General features: G+C 41.7%; 1 protein-coding gene across 1 annotated transcript in view; it reads right to left on the reverse strand.

The window, feature by feature from the left end:
* The window catches only part of LOC121526387 (neuronal PAS domain-containing protein 3), a 471,697-nt gene that overhangs the window by 61,806 nt on the left and 382,343 nt on the right, over window positions 1-27,548 (reverse strand). Inside the window, exon 6 of the mRNA XM_041812958.1 lies at window positions 20,220-20,400. Coding sequence (XP_041668892.1) covers window positions 20,220-20,400 — 181 coding nt within the window. The remainder of the gene's footprint in view (window positions 1-20,219; window positions 20,401-27,548) is intronic.

The following is a 27,548-nucleotide window of genomic DNA, read 5'->3' on the forward strand; positions in this document are numbered from 1 at the left end:
GCTGGCCTGGCATGTATACTACAGCGTTTTTGGTGTTTTCTGCCTGGGCTCCTAATGTGAAAACACTCTTAAACCTGTTAAGCCCAAGCCTCTTTTATTAGGCTACTGCTGGAAATTTCCAGCCCATCTTTAACCTCCTAAGACCCGGCATACACATACTAGTATGAGGACGTCACATTTTTGCTCTCCTACAACAAAGTTATAATTTCTTCTATTAGATCTTTTGAGATAATCTGGCATGTCCACTGAAGTTTAAGTTACTGGCTTTGAATGTTAGAATCATTTAATGTTTGGATATTTAGGAGAATTTGCCTGGAATTTATCAAGTATTTTCATGGAAATTTCAGGGATATGTTTGCATATTTTGGAGAGTTTCATCTGAAGTTTTGGGGATATTTTCTTTGAACTTCTTTGGCATTTTCTTGGGAATTTGGGATATTTATTTGCATATCTTTTGGACTAGATTGGGACTTTGGGAGGTGGGGATTGTCCAATAAGCAGTGGTTTCAAAGTGTGAGGCGGGCCTCCTCTGGGGGGCGCCACTGAGCTTCAGGGGAGGCGCAGAACCATAAACCTGAAAAAAGGTGATTTGCTTTGCTAACCTCTGCTGGGCATGGAGCAAAATGGATAGACTTATAGTTACTATAGGGACTATGCTATAGAGCAGTGTTACTCAACTAAAGAGCAAAATAGTTGAAAATACCTTTGCAAGAGCCACAATCTAAGAGGTGAAAAGAGGCAAAAACAGCTAAAAGTAGCACTAAAAATAGGTTAAAGGTGGCAAAATGGTGAAAAAGCAGCAAAAAATGGGCAAAAAGGGGCAAAAATGGTCAGAAAGTAGCAGAAATGGGTGAGAAGTGACAAAAAAATGAGTGGAAAATGACTAAGATGGGCAAAAAGCGGTCAAGAGTGGCAAAAAAAGAGGAAACAAGTGGTATTTAGTGGCAATAGGTAGCTTAACGCTTTACCTACTGAGCCAGCACTGGAGCTGTGTTTTACATGTCCGGAGTATTATTACCGTAACAAAGTTTGTCTGATTTGAAAAATTCCAACGGTGTTGGAAAGCTGAGAATTGTGGGCATGCACACATAAATGGTTCATTACGGTACCCACAACCATATGATGTGGGCATTCACAACAATACACCAGAAGTTTGGAGAGACCGCTACACGGATTCTCAACACTGTAACTGCTCGAAAGTTTGCTCAATGTAAAAAATTCCAACGCTGACAGAGAGCTGAGAATCTGTGCTTTCCAGCAATATATGACGTGTGGTATATATATTACGGTAATTTCAAACAGCACCACGAAAACGACAGCTTTGGCAGAAGACGAGTGAGAAAGGAGAGTGAAGGAAGAGAGTAAAAGGAGAGCGAGCGAGAGTGGAGTTTAGTTTTCAATAAACAGCGTTAGATAGTGGCATTTATGCGTGTGTGTGTTTTATTACACACATTTATAATGTCGGGAAGACCATCAAGAACGGTAGAAAAGTTGCTACGGTTCATAGAGGAGGACAGGGATTTGAAGGATGCATTTCCTGAACTGAGGTATATGAAGAGCAAATACAGTTCTCTTTTGCACACCCAGAGTCCTAGACTCCAAAAATGACTGCTGATTGTTCTAAACATGTATAGGTTCACATTTCAAATGTCCAACCAAAACTTCATGAGCAATAACAACATTTCTTCTCATAAAAGCCATGAAAAACAAATCTGTTTTTGTGTTTTTCTTCTTTTAAACTGCTGACAATTCCATATAATGTGCAATAATCATTAACCAGATGTTGGAAAGTCAAGTTCAAGTACTCCTGGGAAAAGAGACCAAAGCTCTCAGACTTAGGGCATTTCCTGACTATTTTACAGCCAGAATAACAAAATATGTCCAAATCACCGTTTTTAGACTCAGTAGGTAAAGGGTTAAATGGACAAAAAGTGGCAAAAAAAAGTTTAAAAAAGTGCAAAAATTGTGACAAGTGGCAAAATGAGCAAAAAAAATGGAAAAAAGGGATATCTAAGGATGAAAGGTAGCTTTAAAAGGCAAAAAAGGGGAAAAAAAGTTGAAAAAATGGGGAAAAAGGGGCAAAAAGAAGTTGTAAAATGGCCAAAACAAATATGAAAGAGGGGTTTGTCTGAGACTGCACGGCTAGGTGAGGATTTTACTCACCTGTGGGTCTGACTGAAACACCTGAATTTAATTAACAGGTGTGGCCGAATACTTTTGTGCATATAGTTTATGTTAACAAGGATTCATGTGTTTTTAGTTCAGTTTGAAGGGCAGAGTCACAGAGGGAAAGTTTCAGCTAAAGCAAGAGTTGCATCAAAAAATGAAGTTTTAAAAAGTGAAATGTTAAAAGTAAATCTGCAGCTAAATCCAGGTGTTTGCGCTTCTCCCGCCAGATTTGACCTTTGCCTCCTGTCCGGGAGTCTCAGTGACATTTTCAATGCAAATACAAACACAGAAAACACACACTGAGACACACACTGAGACACACACTCAGAGTTTGTCCTTGGACTGCCGCTGTCGCCGATGGCCGCTTTAAATGACCTTAAACGTAGGTGACTGTAAACTTGGGTAATTATGATAAATGTGGCCGATTATGACGAATTATTCCCCTCCATTGTGCTAATAGCGTAATTAGCAACAATAATCAAAGACTTATGATGTTGAAATAAGGGGACGCCGCGGACAATTAGACCGCAAGGAGCTAATAATGGAGAACTTATGGTGTTTTCCTGGAGGGCAGGATTACTGCTACTTCCAGAAGGACTTTGAAATTTAGTTGTTTTTCTTCCTAATTTCTCTCTCTGATGGGAGAAAATTGAAATAAATACTCAATTAACTGCAAGCTTTAAGTGTTTGATGGTGTGAATGTGAATGAAGTTAAGAGCAGGCGAGTCGTTCAAAGGCAAACAGCCACTCTTCTGTCTGTAGAGGAGAACTCTGCCGTCGCCTTTTTAACTTTAGAGGAGGTGGAAATGATTAAATATGTGCAAATATTTATAAAAAGACAGAGGGGAGAGTACAAACCTTTCTTTACTAGAGAGAGTGTGACTTTTTCTGTCCTCAAAACCATCACACTCCATTAAAAAGCAAGGAAATGCAGCCTTGAGCTGCAGTTCCAAAAAAGTTGGCACGCTCTTTTAAGTATAAATGATGAAATGCAATGATTTTCAGATCTCATAACCCCATATTTTATTCACGATAGAATATAAAGAATATATCAGATGTTGAAATTATTTGCTCATTTTAAATTTAATCCCAGCAACCCATCTCAAAAGAGTAGGGACAGAGCAACAAAATTATTTTAACCTGAATAACAACTGCTCTTATAGAAACCACAATTTATGGAATTATTTATTTATGCAGAAGTCAACATAAAACAAAAAAATAAGGAAATTTGTGTTTGGCACATTATTTCTTTGTTTTAACAATGCTTCTTGGTAATAAATCTTATACCGTTGGAAAGCCTGTTTATTTCCCTTTTAAATGATGCCACATTTGTAAGGATCATGCATTTGTGGGATGAGCAGCAGAGCTGAGTATGTGGGTTGCGCCCATGACAAATGTGCCAGGTCTTCTCTGCCAATGCCAAACAGCTGATTCTGCCGTTGACTCTTGTTGGGTGTTTGGTGGATTGGATGATTGAAGTTTGAAGAAACAAGACATATTGACAATTTAACAATTTATTCATTTAACAATCAGGAGCCTCAGTAGCTTGTGGAAGAACCAATCACAGCCACAACAGCCTGGCTCCTCCTCCTCATGCTGGTCACCAGCCTGGTCACACACTGCTGTAGGATGGCATCCCATTCTTCAACCAGCATTTGTCACAAGTCAGCCAGCGTGGTTGTGTTGGTCACTCTGGCACCAACAGCACGCCTAAGCTGATCCCACAAGAGTTCAATGGGGTTAAAGGTCAGGACTGCTGGCAGGACATTCCATCCTCTCCACTCCCAGATTCTGGAGGTAGTCTCTGATAAACCCCGCTCTGTGGGGGCGAGTGTTGGGGACGCCTACTTCCTGGCCTGTCTCTGACATTCCCCGTTATATGGAACTTAGCCTTCAGTTTGGAGATGGTACAAGGGTTCACTCCAAACAATGCTGCAACTTGGTTTTGCTGAACACCAGCTTGAAGTTGCCCAACTGACGGGCCCTATCCAGATCAGTCAAACGTGGCATGGCGATTCTTGAAGCAGACATCTACTGACCACTGTAGCAGGGCCCATGCTCACAGGTGCACCTGGGGGTACCAGGAGCTCAAAACAAGAGTCAACGGCAGAATCAGTTGTTTGGCATTGGCAGAGAAGATTTGGCACATTTTCCAGGGGCGCAACCCACATACTCAGCTCTGCTGCTCATCCCACAAATGCATGATCCTTACAAATGTGGCATCATTTAAAAGGGTAATAAACAGGCTTTACAACGGTATAAGATTTATTACCAAGAAGCATTGTTACAACAAAGAAATAATGTACCAAACACTAATTTCCTTATTATTTGTTTTATATACAGCCTTCTTTATAAATTCAGCTCCGTTTCCTAAAACAGAGTAAAACATGGGGTTGAACTGGTCAAATGGTTTAAAATGAATAGAAAAGTGGGGAAATGTGATTGGTAGGTGTCAAACAGGTTAACAATAACAAAAGAGGATTAACAGAGCCAAACAAAACACATAGAAAGTGGGAAAAATGGGTTATTAGGGACAAAATGGGTCAAAAGTGGAAATTACAGCAGAAAAAGTGGTGAAAATGGGTTAAAAAATGGCAAAATGGGTTTTAATTGGTAAAAAGGGTTAAAGGAGACCAAAAAAGAAGGCAGAATGTGGCAAAATAGGTGAAAAGTGTCAGAATTGGGAAAAAAAAAGTGTTGCAAAGTTCTTACAAAGTGGAAAGTGGGTTTAAAATGGTTAAACTGGTTGTACGAGGGAAACATGGCAGAAAAGGTGGAAAAATGGGCCTAAAGTGGCAAAAAACGTTTAAATTTGTAAAACAGGGGTAGAAATGGCAGCTAAAGCACTGAAAAGGGGTTTTAAAGTTGTAAAAATGGGTTTCAATGGGCAAAAATGGATAAAAAGTAAAATAAACCTGCAGAAAAAGGGGTTAAAAGGAGTTAAAATGGCAAAATGGGTCGAAATGGTAAAAAAAGGGTAGAAATTATGATAAAAGGGTCAACAGAGACCAAAAATAAGCAGAAACGGGCAAAATGGGTAAAAAGTGGCAGAATCAGAAGAAAAAGTGGTGAAAAGGGCTTATGGCGTGGTAAAATTGGCCAAAATTGGTCAAAAGTGTCAAAAACAGCAGAGGAAAACTTAAAAGAGGTTATAAAGAGGAAAAAATTGGTATAAATTCACAAAAATGAGTCAAAAGTTATAAAAACTTCAAAGAAAACTGTGAAACGGGGTTACAAAGTGGCAAAGTGGGTTTAAAATTGGTGATAATTGGTTGTAAGAGGGAAACATGGCAGAAAAGGCTGGAAAAAATGGACCTAAAGAGGCAAAAAGGTTTAAATTTGTAAAACAGGGGTAGAAATGGCAGAGACAGCACTGAAAATGGGTTTTAAAGTTGTAAAAATGGGTTTCAATGGGCAAAAATGGATAAAAAGGAAAATAAACCTGCAGAAAAAAGGGTTCAACTGTGCAAAAAAACAGTATAAAGTGGCCAAATATTGATTCAAAGTGGCAAAAATTGGTTCAAAGAGGCAACAAAAGGCTGGAAAAGTAAGTGGTTCTGACCCAGAACAGCTGAGCAGCTAGAATCCTACATCAGAAAAGAATGGGACAACATTCCTCTCCTCCTACATGTTTGCAGACTGATGTTAAAAGCAGAGGGGATGCTATACAGTAGCATCACAGCAATTTTTTCCTCTAAAACTTTATAAAAATCTTGACCAAAGACAGCCCTGACCATCTTTTACTCAGAGTTAAACAGGTTGGGTAAACAACCATCTCTAGAAATTGCTCTGCATTTCAAATCCATTTCCTGCCTAAACCCTGATGAACATGTTGCTGTCCATGCTCAGTAATTTACAAAACGAGCGTCATGAAGAATATTCCCTCCTGTTGAAATCCTCTGATGTGAAAGCGACGTTTGAACGCACCATCAGGATGACGTTTCAAAAAGCACCCTTCCTCTAAACTGCATGACCACACAATGATGACACTTCTGACAGAAAGTCAGAGGAACAGAGGAGGAGCACGGTTCGTTTGATTGATGCTCAGGTTGTTGAAATATCTAATTTCCTTTGAGTCTTATTCTCTGAAGTCAAACTTTTCTCTTTGCTGCTGTAATCACTGCTCCTCACTCCACGCCTAAACACCGCTCTGACTTCAGGAACACAAGAGAGCTGAGCGCTGATATTTGACGGATGAAACTAAAATACACTAATAAACCTTGGACTGCTAGAATTCTGCCAAATTTGGCTCAGATTTCCCTGTTTGTTATCTGATGGTAGTAAAGATTATCCTGCCAACTTCTTTTCTACGGACTGAGGTGTAGAGAGTGATTTTACCCCCACCAGTCTGCTGAGAAGACGATTGGAGTTACCCAGTGAGAAATCAAAAACTAAGATCAACTCTGACGGTCAGAAATCCTGATGTAGGGGGAAACAGAGCACAGCTGAGCAGGCAAGAGCAGGATTGTTACATGGACCAGAGATAGCCAATCAGGAAGTGAGATAGCTGGAAAAAGAAGAAGCACAACAAACACAGCCGTGGTGATGATAGAAATCTCTGACATGAAGTTGAATGGATGTCAGAAATGGAGAAGCAACTTCTTGATTTTTTGGCAACAACACATTAGACAAAATAGTCAAAGTGAAAACAGACCTCAGTCCGACTGACATCACCTCCAAAGTAGCTGTGGTGGGTAGCTAACAGCTAGCTGAGCTAGCTGTTAGCTAACTGTTAGTTAGCAGGTAGCTAACAGTTAGCCACATTTAGCATGTCCACTCATCAAGGCATGGAGCAGGTAGCTAACAGTTAGCCACATTTGTCTTATTATTATTGCTGGATGTAGCTGGCTGCTGTTAGCCACATTTGGCTCATTTACTTAACAGTGGATGTAGCAGGTAGCTAACAGTTAGCCACGATTGTCTTATTATTATTGCTAAATGTAGCAGGCTGCTTTAATGACATTTGGCTTGATTACTCAACAACGAATATAGCGGATAGCTCATAGTTAGCCGCATGTAGCATGTCCACTCATCAAGGCATGAAGCAGGTAGCTAACAGTTAGCCACATTTAGCATATCCACTCATCAAGGCATGAAGCAGGTAGCTAACAGTTAGCCACATTTAGCATGTCCACTCATCAAGGCATGAAGCAGGTAGCTAACAGTTAGCCATGTTTAGCATATCCACTCATCAAGGCATGAAGCAGGTAGCTAACAGTTAGCCATGTTTAGCATATCCACTCATCAAGGCATGAAGCAGGTAGCTAACAGTTAGCCACATTTAGCGTAACCACTCATCAAGGCATGAAGCAGGTAGCTAACAGTTAGCCACATTTAGCATGTCCACTCATCAAGGCATGAAGCAGGTAGCTAACAGTTAGCCATGTTTAGCATATCCACTCATCAAGGCATGAAGCAGGTAGCTAACAGTTAGCCACATTTAGCATATCCACTCATCAAGGCATGAAGCAGGTAGCTAACAGTTAGCCATGTTTAGCATATCCACTCATCAAGGCATGAAGCAGGTAGCTGACAGTTAGCCACATTTAGCATGTCCACTCATCAAGGCATGAAGCAGGTAGCTAACAGTTAGCCACATTTAGCATATCCACTCATCAAGGCATGGAACAGGTAGCTAACAGTTAGCCACATTTAGCATATCCACTCATCAAGGCATGGAGCAGGTAGCTAACAGTTAGCCACATTTGTCTTATTATTATTGCTGGATGTAGCTGGCTGCTGTTAGCCACATTTAGATGATTTACTCAACAATGAATGTAGCAGGTAGCTAACAGTTAGCCACATCTAGGTCATTTACTCAACAATGAATGTAGCAGGTAGCTAACAGTTAGCCACATTTAGCATGTCCACTCATCAAGGCATGAAGCAGGTAGCTAACAGTTAGCCACATTTAGCATATCCACTCATCAAGGCATGAAGCAGGTAGCTAACAGTTAGCCATGTTTAGCATATCCACTCATCAAGGCATGAAGCAGGTAGCTAACAGTTAGCCACATTTAGCATATCCACTCATCAAGGCATGGAACAGGTAGCTAACAGTTAGCCACATTTAGCATATCCACTCATCAAGGCATGTAGCAGGTAGCTAACAGTTAGCCACATTTGTCTTATTATTATTGCTGGATGTAGCAGGCTGCTTTAATGACATTTGACTTGATTACTCAACAATGAATGTAGCGGGTAGCTCATAGCTAGCTGCATGTTGACTATGAGTGAATGTAGCAGGTAGCATACTGCTAGCTATGGTTAGCTTGTTTATCTATTAATGCATGTAGCTGGTGGCTAACAGCAGGTCTTGGCGTTAGCGTGATCTCTCTAAAACTGTGTTTGGCAGTGTGAGAGGTCTCGTTTTGATTTTGCAGACTTTGGCTGTTGGTGAATTAAAGTACGGCGAGCTGCGTCGGTGCTTCAGTTTTACACCACACACCATTAAAACACCACTTTGTCATTTCTTTGGTCTTTTACATTTCTACAGGGGGATGCAGGGGACATTCTCACTCAAGCATAAGAGTTATGGCTAATGTGAAAAAGCCTTTTTCTTACAGTTTGTCTTTATCCATTCAAAATAAAAAACTTGAGTCCTCTCATGATGAGGATGAAAAGTTACCTCCAGCGAGGAGTCCTCGGGTCAAAGTCAACAGCCAATAGAAACTAAACGTTCCTGTCTGCCCCTGAACTGATGATATGTGAGGAAGACGCTGAAGAGACAGAAAATAAGAGCCGCGGGGAGTTTTCTCCCGTCTCAGCCGGTCTCTGAATTACACTTATGAGTGATAATTTTCCTCCACTCAGCCTTCAGAGCGTCGCAGCCTCGGTTTGACTGATATTAGTCAAATTGCGTCATGTGCGTTTAAAGATGACTCTCTTTAAGTGCAAGAGGGTGCTGAAAGCTTCAAAGGAAGATCTCTGCTCCAAGGTCAGCTCCTGTTTTAACTCCAATTTGAATACTTTATGAGAGGGAGTGTAATTAAAACCAGGGGGTCAGCTGTCTGATAGAATATGTCGGAGCAGCGGAGAGGTACGCCAAGTTATTAACTTTTTAAAAAACCCAATTCAGACTGATTAACTTCATGTGGGAGTGGAGTCACTGTGAGCTTGTTTTTAGCAGCGAGGAGTCCCTGAGGGGCGGGGCTTATTAAACAGGACGACTTCAAACTTTTGACCTGAAAGCTGATGGATGATGATGGAAGCGGCACGCGTTGAGCTTTGGATTTCAAAAACAGGAAGTCTGCTTTTTGAGGGTTTAATAATGAAATGGTAGAAGCACATTTATGGTGTACAAGGCCGTCCTTAAAGGGGGATAAAGGGGAGCTTTCAAGGGCCCAGACAAATGGGGGGGGGGTTCAAAATCATGGTCCAGTGTAAATTTAAACTGTGATAACCGGTCTTCTATATTGTTTTAACCTGAATAACAACTAAACTTATAAAAGCCACAATTTATTTATTTATTCATGCATAAGGATATAGCCGAATTCAAAATGTCAGCTCCGTTTCCTAAAACAGAATTAAAAAATTGGTTTAAACTGGCCAAATGGCTTAAAACCCTCCAGAAAATGAATAGAAATGGTGGTGAAATGTGATTGATAGGGGCCAAATAGGTTCAAAATAGCAAAAAATGTTCTACAGAGCCAACAAAAGACATAGAAAGTGAGAAAAGTGGGTTATTAGGAGCAAAATAGGGTAAAAATATGGCAATAACAGCAGAAAAAGTGGTGAAAAGGAGTTAAAAAAGGGGTTTTAATTGGTTAAAAAAGGGTTAAAACAGACCACGAAGTAGAAAGAAAGTAGCAAAACGGGTAAAAAGTGTCAGAATCAGAAGAAAAAGTGGTGAAATGGGCTTAAAAAGTGGCAAAAGTGGATTTTTAATGGGCCAAAAGTGTCAAAAACAGCAGAGAAAGCCGTTAAAAGCAGTTGTGAAGTGTCAAAAATTGGATTGAAGTTGAAAAACAGCAGAAAAAGCACCAAAAAAGAGGTCATATAGGGGAAAAAATTGGTCTAAATTCACAAAAACAAGTCAAAAGTGACAAAAACAGCAAAGAAAGCTGTGAAAGGAGGTTAAAAAGTGGCAAAGTGGGTTTAAAATGGTAAGAATTGATTATAAGAAGGAAAGACGGAAGAAAAGGCTGGAAAAATGGGCTTAAAGTGGCAAAAAGGGGTTTTAATGTGGTTAAAAAAGAGGCAGAAAATAGAAAAAGCACTGAAAAGGGATTTTTAAGTGATAAAAATGGGTTTCAATGGTCAAAAATGGATCAAAAGTAAAATAAATCTGCAACAAAAGCAATGAAATTTAGGAAAAAAGTTGGGAAAATTGATTTAAAGTGGCAAAAAATCTGTTTATAGAGACAAAAGCAGAAAAAATGGCAGAAACAACGGAGCTAAAATGTGCAAAAATAGTTAAACAGAGGCAAAGTGGGTTGAAAAATGCACAAAATAGATGAGAAGTTGCAATGAAAAGTTGCAAAAATGGGCTGAAAACATGGTTAGAGGTTAAAAGTGGCACAAATGAATAACTTTAACATCAGATCTAAGCTTGAGGAAAAGTTACCAGACTCCAAACTGTTAATCAGAATGCTAGCACCAATGCTACTGATCCAACACACACTGATATTATCAATAAATCACTAATGCTGTCCTTATCTGGTTTATCAGGGGCCATTCTCTGGTTTATCAGGGTCCATTCTCTGGTTTATCAGGGTCCATTCTCTGGTTTATCAGGGTCCATTCTCTGGGTTTATCAGGGGCCATTCTCTGGGTTTATCAGGGGCCATTCTCTGGGTTTATCAGGGTCCATTCACTGGGTTTATCAGGGGCCATTCTCTGGGTTTATCAGGGTCCATTCTCTGGTTTATCAGGGTCCATTCTCTGGGTTTATCAGGGGCCATTCTCTGGGTTTATCAGGGTCCATATTCTGGGTTTATCAGGGTCCATTCTCTGGGTTTATCAGGGGCCATTCTCTGGGTTTATCAGGGGCCATTCTCTGGGTTTATCAGGGGCCATTCTCTGGGTTTATCAGGGGCCATTCTCTGGGTTTATAAGGGCCCATTCTCTGGGTTTATCAGGGTCCATTCTCTTGGTTTATCAGGGGCCATTCTCTGGGTTTATCAGGCTCCATTCTCTGGGTTTATCAGGGGCCATTCACTGGGTTTATCAGGGTCCATTCTCTGGGTTTATCAGGGTCCATTCTCTGGGTTTATCAGGGTTCCTTCTCTGGTTTATCAGGGGCCATTCTCTGGGTTTATCGGGATCCATATTCTGGGTTTATCAGGGCCCATATCTGGGTTTATCAGGGCCCATATCTGGGTTTGTCAGGGTCCATTCTCTGGGTTTATCAGGGTCCATTCTCTGGGTTTATCAGGATCCATATTCTGGGTTTATCAGGGCCCATATCTGGGTTTATCAGGGTCCATTCTCTGGGTTTATCAGGATCCATATTCTGGGTTTATCAGGGCCCATATCTGGGTTTATCAGGGCCCATATCTGGGTTTATCAGGGCCCATATCTGGGTTTATCAGGGTCCATTCTCTGGGTTTATCAGGGGCCATTCTCTGGGTTTATCAGGGGCCATTCTCTGGGTTTATAAGGGCCCATTCTCTGGGTTTATCAGGGTCCATTCTCTGGGTTTATCAGGGGCCATTCTCTGGGTTTATCAGGGTCCATTCTCTGGGTTTATCAGGGGCCATTCACTGGGTTTATCAGGGTCCATTCTCTGGGTTTATCAGGGTCCATTCTCTGGGTTTATCAGGGTTCCTTCTCTGGTTTATCAGGGGCCATTCTCTGGGTTTATCGGGATCCATATTCTGGGTTTATCAGGGCCCATATCTGGGTTTATCAGGGCCCATATCTGGGTTTGTCAGGGTCCATTCTCTGGGTTTATCAGGGTCCATTCTCTGGGTTTATCAGGATCCATATTCTGGGTTTATCAGGGCCCATATCTGGGTTTATCAGGGGCCATTCTCTGGGTTTATCAGGGTCCATTCTCTGGGTTTATCAGGATCCATATTCTGGGTTTATCAGGGCCCATATCTGGGTTTATCAGGGCCCATATCTGGGTTTATCAGGGTCCATTCTCTGGGTTTATCAGGGCCCATATCTGGGTTTGTCAGGGTCCATCCTACTGATGGTGTAAACACCTCTTATTTAATCTTACTCCCAGATGTCTGAAGTGTCTTTATGAGTTAAATAAAGCTATATTTTTTTAAATAAATGATCAGTGTTAACCGCCATGTCCCTCAGTCATGTTATATATGTTTGAATAGATTTGAAGCAGCTGCAGCTCCTGCAGACTTCAGGCCGGTGTATAATGAAGCCTCTCCTCTCTACGAAGGAGCAATGGCACATTAGCATCAGCTGAAGTGAGTATTTTCAGTGTTTTTGTCTGACCTGCTAAATGCAGATCCTCTGAACTCCCCGCTCTCAGAGAATTGCTCTCAATAGATTTAGTAAAAGTGCTCAAATTAATTAAATCAGAGTCATGAGAGTGTTTTAGAGAAAAGCAATAAAGCCACTTGAGGCAAACAAAGAACTTTTCAGAGGCCGAGGATCATTACTAAGGCAAAATTATCCGTTTGGTTAACTTTTATTAAACGTCCGCCCGCTCCTCGCCTCCGCCGCCGCTCTAAATGGAATCTTTAGAGTACACAATAGCCAATCAGAGGCTTTTATTATTTGAGTTTTCTAATTAGGCTCCTTAACGAGGACCGGCTGTTTACAATGGGAGCCACTAAGATAACGGCGGCAGAGGACAGGGCGACGCCGGACCACAAATAAAGCGCTCCTCTCTGCTATCTGTCTGTCACAGAGACGGCGATAACGCAGGAACTTCTCAAGGTCCAGGACTTAACTTTTAATTTGTGGACTGACAGGAAGTGAGTGAGCGTACGCTGACAGACAGTTTGAAGAACGGACGGAAGGAAAGAAAAGGCGAGTTTAAACTCCACAGGGGAACAACGAGGGAGGAAGTCACAAAGAGCAGAGGAGAGAAAGGAAAGGAAGGAAGGGAAGGAGTCATTTTTAAAAATGGAGGCAGAAGGAAACAAGACGGAGTCGGAAGGTAAAAGAAAAAGAAAGGAAAGAAAAAACATGGCAGGACAAAAATAAGATAGAGTAACTAAACCCTCAGACAACTTTTACGCGGGGGATTTAGTGGTACTTTAAATCAATGAGGGTTCAAATATTGACATTTTGTGTTATGAGCTGCCCTTAAACTGCCTACTGAAACTTCTGTGGCTGATCTGGAGCTCTGTTACAACCGTTAACATTTATCCTGTAGCCGACGACAGCCAAACTTCGCTCTTGAAGACACTGCTGTGACACTGAGGAATTATGGGAAATGCAGTGCCATTAACTTGCAAAGCAGAAGGATTGTCCAGATTCCACAGCCGTCAGCAGACAGATCCATCTAGCTCCAGCCTGACACAAAGTCTGAGAACGGACCTGACCAATCAGGGTCATCTACGGCAGAGCTTCTCAACCTTTTCAGCCCGCAACCCCCAAAATAAAGGTTCCAGAGACCGGGGACTCCCACTGTACCTGAAGGCAGCTGGACACAGTCATGCACAGTTAAGAACAGTCATGTGCAGACAAGGCTGCCCAGCCTTAGGGGGGCCATGAAGGCCTGCAAAAATGTTACCAAGTCACATAGCAGACACTTTCATCCCATTATTTTCAAATAGTTTGTGTAAATAGCCTGCTGAAAAATGTAAATCCCTTCATTTAAAGATAACTAAAATTGGTTAAAAAATGCAAAAATGGGTTGATAATGGCAAAAAAATGTGAAAAGGGTAGATAGGTTATTAGATTTAAAAAGTAGCACAAATGGGTTAGAAGTGGTACAAATTAGATAAAAATAGCCAAAAAAAAAGAGGCAAAAATGGGTGAAAGTGGCAAAAATGGGCATAAACAGTGGTAAAATGGAGTTAAACAGTGACTGTTGCTGCTTTAAATTGGCAAAAATAGGTGGAAATTTGGTGAAAAGGGATGAAAATTGATTTAAACTGACAAAAAAAGACTTAGCTGATGCAGCAAAAGTCAGAAACTGGCAAGAAAATTGGGCATATCAAATTGTGAGATGTGGCTTAAAAAGTGGTAAAAGGGGTTAATAGTGGCAATAATGGATCAAGAGAGCCAACAACAGGCAGAGAGTTGCAAGATTTGGTTTAGAAGTGGCAAAAACAGGCAGAAAAAAGTGGTGGAAAGGCTTTAAAATGGGCAAAAGATGGGTTTTAAGTTGCAATAATGGGTTAAAATTGATAAACTTTGAGGGAAAAAGTGATAAAAACCAGGCAAAATTGGTGTAAAGTGGCAACAGAGTAATTTAAAAAATGTTTTTAGTTTTTAAGGCACCTGGAGACCCCCTTTCAGTGTCTCGTGACCCCAAATGGGGTCCCAACCCCAACATTGAGAACCACTGGCCTAGAGTAGAAGCCATGGGAGAAATCACACAACCAATGGCGATGGAGGCCGCCCGGTGATGTCAGAATATGCAAATTAGATGAGTGAATTTACTCCCATCCCAAAGTTTGGGTCATGCTGAAGGTTTTTCTCATTTACAGTATGCCTTTATCTCTGACCACTTCAAGCTACTGCTTTTGGAAATCTCGGTATCAAAATTGAATATTTTCTTGAAAAAACTCTGGCACCCAAACATAGTTTTGCAACTTCAAACCCATTTTTTGTCAATTTCAAACCCTTTCTGCCACGTCTAAACCAAATCTGGCCACTCTCTGCCTGTTGTTGGCTCTGCTGATCCATTATTGCTACTATTAACCCCTTTCACCGCTCTGTAAGCCACATTTCACAGTTTGATATGCCCATTTTTGCCATTTTAACCCATTTCTATTTCTGCCTCAGCTAAACCTTTTTTTGCCAGTTGTTAATTTTCATCCCATTTCACAAACTTTCCACTTATGTTTGCCACTTTAACGCCATTTCAGCCATTCTGAATCCCCTTTTAGCTCTTAAAATGCCAATTTTTGCCACTTTAACCCATTTCTTGGTTATTTTCTGCCTTTTTTATCTAATTTTTGGCATTTCTAACCCATTTCTGCTTCTTTTAAAATCCAATCTCACCAGCTTTTCCACTGTTTTTTGCCATTATTAACCCACTTTAGCTATTTTTAACATATTTTTATTCTGTTTTTAACTAAAGGATTAACATTTTAGGAGGGCTACTTACAACCCAAATGAATTAAAATGTGTTTCATTGATCAGAGTGGTTATTATTCAGGTTAAATATCAGATACCACAGCTTAACTCTACAGTGGACCATGATTTTTGCTGGGCACCAGTTTGGCTGGGCCTCCCATTCCCCCCTAATGAGCGGCCTTGTCTCCACGTGACTATCCTTGAATGTTCATGGCTGTGTTCAGCCACCTTCAGGTCCAGTGGGGGTCCCCAGTCCCCAGTCCCTGGCACCTTTGTTTTGGGGGTCGTGGGCTGAGAACCTCTGTTTTAGAGAACAGACACAAGGACAGATGGACGTTCACCTCATTGTCTTTTAGAGAAATGAACCCCAGGATATAAGCCCCGCCTCCTCCTGGGAAACATTCATACAAATTCATACCTCCCCCTCCTCCTCCTCCTCCCTCCGTTCCTCCAGACAAATTAACATTAAAGAACACATACATGAATCCTAATCCTCCTCTTCTTTCTCTCTGCTCACATTATCATCAGGGATCACTCCTCATGTCCGTCTGAAAGCTCTCCCTTCCTCTCGTCTGCCTCTCCTTTCTTTCTTTGGTCAAATTAACATTGCTAAGCACTCATGCACATTCAAACACGTCCCTACATCCCCTGCCTCGCTTTCTTTCTTTCTTTCTCTTCCATCTTCCTCTCTAGACAAATTAACAAGGGAGAACAAACACCTTTGTCGTCCTCTCCTCCTCCTCCTCTCTGTGGTTCTTTCTCTCTCTCTCTGGTCAAATTAACTTTGGGAATCACTGAGACGTCCCTATAAACCCCCGTCCTGCTTTATTCTTCCTCAGCGTCTTCATATCTTTGGATCTTTGGGGTAAATTAGCACTGGGAAACAGCCATCAGTGTTTTCAGATCTCTCCTTTCTCTGCAGACAAATTGACTTTGACGACCACATGTATGTCCTCTCATCGCCGGGTGCGTGGGGAGGCTCAGTTAGAGGTTTGCAGAAAGTCAAAGACAGGAGAAAAAAAAAAGAACAAAAACCTCAAATGTGGATCTCCAATTAATTTAAAACCCCCCACACCCTCACCCATCACCAGCACCAATCAGCCAAGAATAAATCCGCGGCAGATCTAATTACCGCGCCGTCTCCGAAGACCCCGGCCGCCGCGAAGCCAATCTTCCCCTCCTTGTTTGAACAGGCTGATGAACTAAGGGACTCGATGGATATCAAGTCATTTTGTTTAATTTATAAATGGATTTTCCCCTAATACTTAAATTATCATCAGCATAAGAGAGAGGGGGAGTGGGAGAGCCACGGTGAAAACCGATTGGAAGGTAAAACGTCTCAAACATGTGGGATGGAGGGATACAAAGATGGAGGGATAGAAGACGGCAATGCAAAGAATTCCAATGAGGAATGTGTCCTTTTCCAGTTTACAGCTGTGATGGCTTCACAACCGGGCTGCTAATGTATTCAAGCTGGCTGCAAGGAATGCTGGGATACCGCAAAGCAAAGTTCATCAAGGTCGAAGAGTAAGGGTTGCACATGCAGACATCTACAACCCAAATTCCAAAAAAGTTGGGACACTGTCTAAAGCAGTGGTTTTCAAACTTTTTTCGCCCAAGGCACACCATATTTAAATCGTTATAAAACAGACTTTTGAATAATGTTACAGTCAAGGTGGCCTATAAGGAGAGATAAAGGGGGGAGCTTTCTGAGGCCCAGACAACTGGGGCATCATGGAGATGGCAAGAGTGTGCAAAAGGTGGCAAAAATGGGTTAAAGGTGATGAAAAAACATGGCAAAATTGGGCAAAAAGTGGCTAAACGAAGTCAGTAATGGGCGAAAATTGGTAAAAAAGTGGCCAACCAATAGGTTGAAATTGGCAAAACTTGTTGAAAATGGCAAAATAATGGCAAAAATGGGTTATAATTGGCCCAAAAGGATTAACCATGGTGGTAAAAAATGGATAAAAGTGATAAGAAAAAAGGGCAGAAGTGGGTAAAAAGTGGCAAAAGGTGGCAAAATAGATCACAAGTGGCAGAAAAGTGGCAATAAGGGTTAAAGTTACTACAAGGTGGTAAGAAGGGGTTAAAAGTTATGGGAGAAAATGGCAAAAAATGACCAAACAACAGCAAAATTGTGTGAAAAGTGGCAAAAGGGTAGTAAAAATTGGTTAAATGTGGTAAAAAGTTGCAGAAATTAGTGGAAAATTGGTTAACCTGGTTAAAGATAGCACAAAGTAATCACTTTAACACTTATTCAACCCAATAATGGCTTGCCATGCTTTTCAGCTCTTAATGAGGTAACTGTTAGCCAGGATGCTAGCACCAATGCTACTGATCCAACACACATACACTGATATCAATAAATCCCAACTGGTGAGGTCCCATTCTCTGGGGTTTTTACAGGGTCCCAGTCAGATCTGTGGGCGGGACTGGTTACAGTTCTTGCCATAAAGTTGTAGTAATGTATGGTACAAATTCCCACGGCACACCTAGACTTGCCTTAAGGTTCACTAGCGTGCCTTGGCACACCATTTTAGAACCATTAATCTGAAGTGTAAATATAAACAGAATGCAACAGTTGTTAAATCTTATAAATACATTTTTTATTCTAAATACATCATTAAAAAACATATCAGACGTTGAAATTGAGACATTTTACCCATTCAGGAAAAATAGCAACTCATTTAGATTTGATGGAAGCAATCCATCAAATCCAAATGATTTGTTGCAGTGCAACAAAAGGCTGGAAAAGTAAGTGGAAAAACTAGTAAGCAACTAATAAAGTTATTTTGCAACAGGTCAGAGGCGTGACTGAGTACATGACTCTGAAAATTGAGCAATACTTCCTCAACTGGCATTGCAATGACTTTGAATCTCCCTCCATCTAAAGTCCATTATACACTATATTGCCAAAAGTATTCGCTCACCTGCCTTGACTCGTATAAAGTGACATCCTATTTTGAATCCATAGGGTTTAATATGACGGCGGTCCACCTGCCGTCACATTAAACCATTCTTCCAGAAGCGCATTTGTGAGGTCACACACTGATGTTGGACCAGAAGGCCTGGCTCTCAGTCTCCACTCTAATTCATCCCAAAGGTGTTCTGTGGGGTTGAGGTCAGGACTCTGTGCAGGCCAGTCAAGTTGATCCACACCAAACTCTCTCATCCATGTCTTTATGGACCTTGCTTTGTGCACTGGTGCACAGTCATGTTGGAACAGGAAGGGGCCATCCCCAAACTGTTCCCACAAAGTTGGGAGCATGGAATTGTCCAAAATCTCTTGGTATGCTGAAGCATTCAGAGTTCCTTTGACTGGAACTAAGGGGCCAAGCCCAGCTCCTGAAGAACAAGCCCTCACCATAATTCCCCCTCCACCAAATTTTACACTTGGCACAATGCAGTCAGACAAGTACTGTTCTCCTGGCAACTGCCAAACCCAGACTGGTCCATCAGATTGCCAGATGGAGAACTGTGATTCATCACTCCAGAGAAGGCGTCTCCGCTGCTCTAGAGTCCAGTGGTGGCGTGCTTTACACCACTGCATCCCAGGTGTCTGGCTTGGATGCAGCTGCTCGGCCATTGAAACCCATTCATGAAACTCTCTACCACTGTTCTGGAGCTAATCTGAAGGCCACATGAAGTTTGGAGGTCTGTAGCCATTGACTCTGCAGAAAGGTGGCCACCTCTGCACACTATGTGCCTCAGCATCCGCTGACCCCGCTCCGTCATTTTACATGGCCTACCACTTGGTGGGTGAGTTGCTGTCGTTCCCAATGGCTTCCACTTTGTTATAACACCACTGACAGTTGACTGTGGAATATTTAGGAGCCAGGAAATTTCACCACTGGACTTGTTGCACAGGTGGCATCCTATCACAGTACCACGCTGGAATTCACTGAGCTCCTGAGAGCGAGCCATTCTTTCACTAATGTTTGTAGAAACAGTCTGCATGCCTAGGTGATGATTTTATACACCTGTGGCCACGGAAGTGACTGGAACACCTGATTTCAATTATTTGGATGGGTGAGTGAATACTTTTGGCAATATAGTGTATCATCAACGGATTCAGAGAATCTGGAGAAATCTCTGTGAGCAATGGACAATGCTGAAGGGGCCATCAGGGGCCCCTGCATTAGAGACAGGCATGATTCTGTACTGAAGTTACTGCATGGGCTCAGGAACATTCCAGAAATCATCATCTGTCAAAAAAGATGGCCGTGCCATCCACCAATGACAGTTACAGCTGGTTAGCAGTTAAATGTCGTAGTTGTTCTATTGGGAGTGAAATATGGGTTTATGACATTCAACAATCATCATGTTATGTTTTTGTTCATAGTTTACACACTGACCCAACTTTTTTAGAATTGGGGCTGTAAATAAATGTTGAAATATTGGAAGTAAATGTGAGCATGTTAAAGAATTTCCCAAAGGGTAAAATAAAGAAAAGAAAACCTTCAAATGTGTGCAGTTTTTAAGAAACTACTGCTAGCAGGAAGATATGAAAGAAAGGGAAAAATCCGATGAAACAACAACAATCACAAACCAAAAATGTACTCCTCCCATCAGACACTTAAACTTGAACAGACAGCCAGTTAGACTTGAAGAAATGAGGGAAAAACTCCAATTGACTCTTCCCATAACAGCTATATATGTTCACTGCAAGTGGTACTAGATTAGTACAAAGACTGGGAACAAGAGAAGGCATCACACCAAACATGACCAAGAAAAATGCCACCAAACTTCCTCTATCAGTGCTCTCAATGTGAAAGTACAGGAGGAGGCCTGTTAGCTCGGCATAAAGGCTGGCAAACAGGGAAGTAGCAAGCTAACAAAAACAAGCAAAGGCTTTCCCTGCCATTCTTCTGTCCCTTGGTTCCTACCTGGTTCTGGTGTCTCAGAGTGCGACGACGATGATGCCGATGACGCCCCGTCCTCATTGACGGCCCCCTGGGACAGAGACATCCCTCTACCTGGAGGAAGCTTCATGCCCAGCTGTTCTGCCATCTCCACGTGATCGCCGGGGTGGATGTAGTCAAAGACGCTGCTGCCAGTTAGCTCCACCTGCAGGAAAAACAGAGAAACAGGTTATCATTTCAGCTCTTTGTTCTTTCATCTAATATCTTATTCCTTCATTATTTAAGTCCACACTTGTCCCAGCAGCTGCTAGCTTCAGATATTGCATTGCATGCTCGCTGTCTGACAGGAGATCGGCTGCCTCCATATCGGCCATCAGAGCCGCCATTCCTTCACTTCTCTGTTTGGCAGTCAGATAGGAGAACATTACCTACCTGACTGTAAAGTTTGGTGGAGGAAGGATAATGATATGGGGCCGCTTTTCCCCCTTATCTCCCGTGAAGGCCAATCTTAATGCTTTAGCATACCAAGACATTCTAGACCATGCTATGCTTAAAACTGTGTGGCAAAAGTTTGGGGAGGGCCTCAACCCCATCCAGCACCTTTTAGAACAGAGTCAGGCCTTCTGGGCCAACATCAGAGCCTGAGTTCATGAATGCTCTACAGAATGAATGGGCTTATTCCCAAAGAAACACTCCAAAAACTTTTGTCCATATACCTACTGCTGTCACAGTCAGCAGGCAGCACCTGCTGGTGTAAAGTCAGATGGCCAAATACTTTTGTCCATATACCTACTGCTGTCACAGTCAGCAGGCAGCACCCATAAATCAGCCTCTTTGGTGCCCCTCTAACGGCCTTTTCCTCTTTCATAACCCCAACATTTTAACCTCCATTATTCCCACTATCCTCCTCTTCCTCCTCCTCCTCTCATCCTCTTATCCACACTTCCTTTTCTCTCCTCTTTCCTCCTCTCCATCCTTTCTTCCTGCTCTTTCTCCTCCCCCTGTAATCTGTCCCTCTGTGAATCAGCGCTGGCTTTCCTTTCTTATGGAAATGGAATAAATAAGCTTCTTCTTATTAAATAAATACCGAGTCCCTTCACCTTAAACACTCTCATTAGCGGAGATAGAGGCGGATTTGTCTTCGTTAATTGGGGATGAGACGAGGGAAACCAAAGCGTTCTACACGGCGTGCAGATTCAAGGTTACAAACGCACACAGACACTCGGAGTTTGAGAATGAGACAAACACACAGGCCGGATTTTCTACGGGATGTTTGTACGGCGCCGTTTAACCAGTGTTTTCATTTGTAGCGTATCAAAAACATTGTGTACATTTATTTCCTCACGCTAATCTGGTTATGTACTGTAAAAGTGTGTGTTTGTGCCAGTGTGTGTCAGGTTTTTTGGGGGTCCACTGGGACTGAGGGGATTACATGGGTGTAATCCCTTTAATAAGAAATCCCTTTAAGGCAATTTAGTCCCCTCATAAAGTCTCATCTGGAGCAGAAAGTGATGATTAAGAAATGAGACTGATCACTGAACAAGGCAGGCACGCAGACCCCGGTGCACCATGGGAGTTAGTGTTCATGTTTACACGTTACAGTGCTAATTGGATCTACATTGTTCTTCCTGGAAATAACACGCCGACTTTTAATCAATTAAAACTTGCCACAACTATTTTACATAAAGTCACTGCTGGAGCTAATTACAGCGGGGGAATGGAGCAGAGATGGAATTAGACATTCAGACAATCACTGCTGCTACACTTTAAGGAAATTATCATACTGTAGGCTGGGAAAAAGCTCATTACTGTGGACTAATATGAACCAGTCCGAAGAGTACTGACCAATCAGCATGGAGCCATCGGCACGTTTACTGAGTTAGCAAAGACATGCAGGAGGATAAAGTTTCTCTAATGTGAAATGCACAGCTGTTAAAAGTACTAATAAAGCATGAAGATGGTGCACATGCATATGCATGTACACTATATCGCCAAAAGTATTCACTCACTCATCCAAATAACTGAAATCAGGTGTTCCAATCACTTCCGTGGCCACAGGTGTATAAAATCATCACCTAGGCATGCAGACTGTTTCTACAAACATTAGTGAAAGAATGGCTCGCTCTCAGGGGCTCAGTGAATTCCAGCGTGGTACTGTGATAGGATGCCACCTGTGCAACAAGTCCAGTGGTGAAGTTTCCTGGCTCCTAAATATTCCACAGTCAACTGTCAGTGGTATTATAACAAAGTGGAAGCCATTGGGAACGACAGCAACTCACCCACCAAGTGTTAGACCACGTAAAATGATGGCGTGGGGTCAGCGGATGCTGAGGCACACAGTGCGCAGGGGTCGCCACCTTTCTGCAGGGTCAATCGCTACAATCCTCCATATGAGGGAGTATTAGGGCCACATGAAGATAGAAAAAAACAAATTTTTTTTTTTGACATTACGAGAATAAAGTCGTAATATTACGAGAATAAAGTCGTAATATTACGAGAAAAAAGTCGTAATATTACGAGAAAAAAGTCGTAGTATTACGAGAAAAAAAGTCATAATATTACAAGAATGAAATATTACAAGAAAGACAGTCTGCCGGGGCACCGCCTCCGTTAAAATGAGCAATGTTGAGCATCTTGTGAAGCTATACTTTAGTGTCGGTTTCACAAATAAGGAAATACTTCATCTTTTGGCACATCAGCATCAAATTTTTATCAGAATCAGAACAATACTCTGTCGTAGATCTGCGGCGCCGCGGCAGACTGTCTTTCGTGTAGTATTTTATTCTCATAATATTACAACTTTATTCTCGTAGTATTACGATTTTTTTCTCGTAATGTTACGACTTTATTCTTGTAATGTTACAATTTTTTCTTGTAATTTACAAGTTTTTTTCCTCATGATATTATGTCAAAAAAAAAAATTATTCTTTGATTTTTTTTTTCTCTTCGTGTGGGCCTAATACTCCGTCGTATCTCCAAACTTCATGTGCCCTTCAGATTAGCTCCAGAACAGTGGTAGAGAGCTTCATGAATGGACTTCCATGGCCGAGCAGCTGCATCCAAGCCATACATCACCAAGAGCAATGCAAAGCGTGGGATGCAGTGGTGTAAAGCACACCGCCACTGGACTCTAGAACAGTGAAGACACCTTCTCTGGAGTGACCAATCGTGCTTCTCCGTCTGGCAATCCGATGGACCAGTCTGGGTTTGGCAGTTGCCAGGAGAACGGTACTTGTCTGACTGCGTTGTGCCAAGTGTAAAGTTTGGTGGAGGGGGGATTATGGTGTGGGCTTTTTCTTCAGGAGCTGGGCTTGGCCCCTTAGTTCCAGTCAAAGGAACTCTGAATGCTTCAGCATACCAAGAGATTTTGGACAATTCCATGCTCCCAACTTTGTGGGAACAGTTTGGGGATGGCCCCTTCCTGTTCCAACATGACTGTGCACCAGTGCACAAAGCAAGGTCCATAAAGACATGGAGGAGAGAGTTTGGTGTGGATCAACTTGACTGGCCTGCACAGAGTCCTGACCTCAACCCCACAGAACACCTTTGGGATGAATTAGAGTGGAGACTGAGAGCCAGGCCTTCTGGTCCAACATCAGTGTGTGACCTCACAAATGCACTTCTGGAAGAATGGTCAAAAATTCCCATAAACACACTCCTCAACCTTGTGGAAAGCCTTCCCAAAAGAGCTGAAGCTGTTATAACTGCAAAGGGTGGACCCACGTCATATTAAACCCTATGGATTAAGAATGGGATGTCACTGAAGTTCATATGTGAGTCAAGGCAGGTGAGCGAATACTTTTGGCAAGTCTTTTGTCATTTTGTCATGCTTCTGCTCCAGTACCTCCATTTAAGACTGGAATAAGTTTATTTTTATGTTTATTCTCGGTTGTAGAAATGACTCTTTTTGAAGGCACAGTTAAAGCCACAGTCTGTTTCCCACTGGAGCACGCATTGAAGATGTACGGCAACCAGAGAGCTTTAATCAGCCAGAGACATTGGCAACCCTGTCCTCCATACATCATGATATCCTTCCAGACTTTACACAGAGGTTAGCCAAGTCATTTCATAACAGAACAGTGATTTTTCTTTCCCCAGAACCTTTTGTCTTTAAAGGACAGTCGGCGCCAAAGAGGCATGAAATATACAAAGATTTAGGAGTTTAAATCCACTGAAATAGTTGTTTCCCACTTGTTTCTGCTGGGAATGAAAAATGTGAGAGTTTCATGTAAAGTGTTGGACCAATATGAGTTGAAAATTTGCAACATATATCACTTTTTGCATGGTAAACAGGAAGCAGAATGACATATAGCCCAGGATACTTTAGTGCATATGCAAAATTCTTAAAATCTGAATATTTTTAACATGCATTTAAGTGTGCACTGCTCTTTGTTAAACGGACCAAACCGTCTGGACACTGACAACATCTACCCGCTAGGGGCGCTGTCATCACAAACAAACAGCGACCAAGAAGAAAAGCTGGCGTAGAAGAAGATGAAGCGGGGAAATCCAGCTCCTTCCACTGGTCTTTTTTCCACATAAACAATGAAAAAAACACTGAATTTACGCTGTCTTGGGGTTTCTGCTCTTGCATTGGGGCATAAGGAGCAGCCAGCGAGACGGTGAGCTGTCCTACATGTCATCTTTTACAGGAGTCGAATAAATAAGATCAGACATGACGTGTTGCTATGGCTACACAGATGCCAAGCGAGGTACCGACATGTATTTGAGTGTATTAAATCACATATAAATCCTTATACAGTCGCTCGAAAAAGTATGTGAACCCTTTGAGATTTCTTGGATTTCTGCATAAATTGGTCACCAAATGTGTTCCGATCTTCATCTAAGTCACAACAATAGACAAACACAGTCTGCTTAAACTAATACTGTGCAAAAAATGAGATGTTTTCATGTTTTTATTGATCAAACCATTTAAACACTCACAGTGCAGGGTGGAAAAAGTATGTGAACCCCTAGGCTAATGACTTCTCCAAGAGCTAATTAGAGCCAGGAGTCAGCCAACCTGGAGTCCAATCAATGTGATGAGATTGGATGTGTTGGTTAAAGCTGCCCTGCCCTCTAAAAAACACACACCAGTTGGAGTTTGCTGTTCTCAAGAAGCATTGCCTGATGTGAACCATGCCTGGCACAAAAGAGCTCTCAGAAGACCTACGATCAAGAATTGTTGACTTGCATGAAGTTGGAAACGGTTACAAAAGTATCTCTAAAGCCTTGATGTTCATGTGTCCATGGTAAGACAGACTGTCTACAAATGGAGAAGGTTCAGCACTGTTGCTACTCTCCCTAGGCGTGGTCGTCCTGTAAAGATGACTGCAAGAGCACAGAGCAGAATGCTCAATGAGGTGAAGAAGACTCCTAGAGTGTCAGCTAAAGACTTACAGAAATCTCTGGCACATGCTCACATTTGTGTTGACAAATCTACAATAAGTAAAACATTAAACAAGAATGGAGTTAATGGGAGGACACCATGGAGGAAGCCACTGCTGTCCAAAAAAAACATTGCTGCACGTTTGAAGTTTACAAAAGAGCACATGGATGTTCCACAGCACTACTGGCAAAATATTCTGTCAATATATGAAACCAAAACAGAGTTGTTTGGAAGGAACACACAACGCTTTATGTGGAGAAAAAAAGGCACAGCACACCAACATCAAAACCTCATCCCAGCTGTGAAATATGGTGGAGGGGCCATCATGGTGTGGGGCTGCTTTGCTGCCTCAGGGCCTGGACGGATTGCTGTCATTGATGGAAAAATGAATTCCCAATTTTATCAAGACATTTTACAGGAAAACTTAAGACCGTCTGTCCACCAACTGAAGCTCAACAGAGGATGGGTGATGCAACAGGACAACGACCCAAAGCATAGAAGTAAATCAACAACAGAATGGCTTCAACAGAAAATACGCCTTCTGGAGTGGCCCAGTCAGAGTCCTGACCTCAACCCGATTGAGATGCTGTGGCATGACCTCAAGGGAGCGATGCACACCAGACCTCCCAAGAATATTGCTGAACTGAAACAGTTTTGTAAAGAGGAATGGTCCAAAATTCCTCCTGACCGTTGTGCAGGTCTGATCTGCAACTACAGGAAATGTTTGGTTGAGGTTATTGCTGCCAAGGGAGGGTCAACCAGTCATTAACCTAGGGGTTCACATACTTTTTCCACCCTGCACTGTGAATGTTTACATGTTTTGTTCAATACAAACATGAAAACATATCATTTTTTGTGCAGTATTAGTTTAAGCAGACTGTGTTTGTCTATTGTTGTGACTTAGATGAAGATCGGAACACATTTGGTGACCAATTTATGCAGAAATCCAAGAAATCCCAAAGGGTTCACAGACTTTTTCTAGCGACTGTATCATTATGCTTTATGTCACTTCCTGTCTTTGGTTCACAAGTTGGTCCATTTTGCTTTCACACCTCAAACGGACCGCACCAGGGCTCGGTTGGCAGCGGACCAAGACCCCCTGTTTTCAAGCGGACCAGAGTCAGAGTTTGGTCCACACCGGAGTTTGTGTTCGAGCTTTCACATCGCTCCAAACGAATCAGACTATCTGGGAAAACGGACCAGAGTTCGTTTAAAGTGGACCAAACACCTCTGGTGTGAATGCGCCCTAAATGTTTTTTTTACATGCATTTTTGTGTGCATATTTAAGATTCTTTAAATCTAAATATTTTTAACATTCATTTAAGTGTGCATATCCAAGATTCTTCAAATCTGAATGTTTTAACATATATTTAAGTGTGCATATTTAAGATACTTTCTATCTAAATATTTTTGTCATGCATTTAATCGTGCATATCCAAGATACTTTAAATCTGAATTTTTTTTAATGCATTTCAGTGTGCATATCCAAGATTTTCCACATCTGAATGTTTTTTAAAGCATTTTAGCGTGCATATCCAAGATTCTTAAAATCTGAATTTTTTTAACATGCATTTAAGCGTGCATCTGTGTTTGGAGTTATGGAGAAGGGGCAATAAAAATATGCACATAGGCCTGTCAAAAATGTTTAACAGCACTGGTTCTCACATGGTACATTTATAATGTTTATCTTCAGTAAATATTACATGCTCGCACGTAGAGCTGCAGAAAATTTCTGATTTTTTATTTGATTTCTACTGATTAAAAAATCTACTGACTTTAATGTGATCTCTGCAAAGACCCAGCAGAGTTTAAAAAAGGGATATTTTTTCTTATTTTGAAAGGATAAACAAAGTCTGAAGAAACAAACAACAAACCAAAGCCATAAAAAGTGAAGCGTAGAATGCCCATTAATCAGATCCTCACTCTGTGGATCAGAGTTTAATTAATATGGATATAGTTTAAAG

Source organism: Cheilinus undulatus, linkage group 18 (genome assembly GCF_018320785.1).
Source record: "Cheilinus undulatus linkage group 18, ASM1832078v1, whole genome shotgun sequence".
NCBI classification, from domain to species: domain Eukaryota; kingdom Metazoa; phylum Chordata; class Actinopteri; order Labriformes; family Labridae; genus Cheilinus; species Cheilinus undulatus.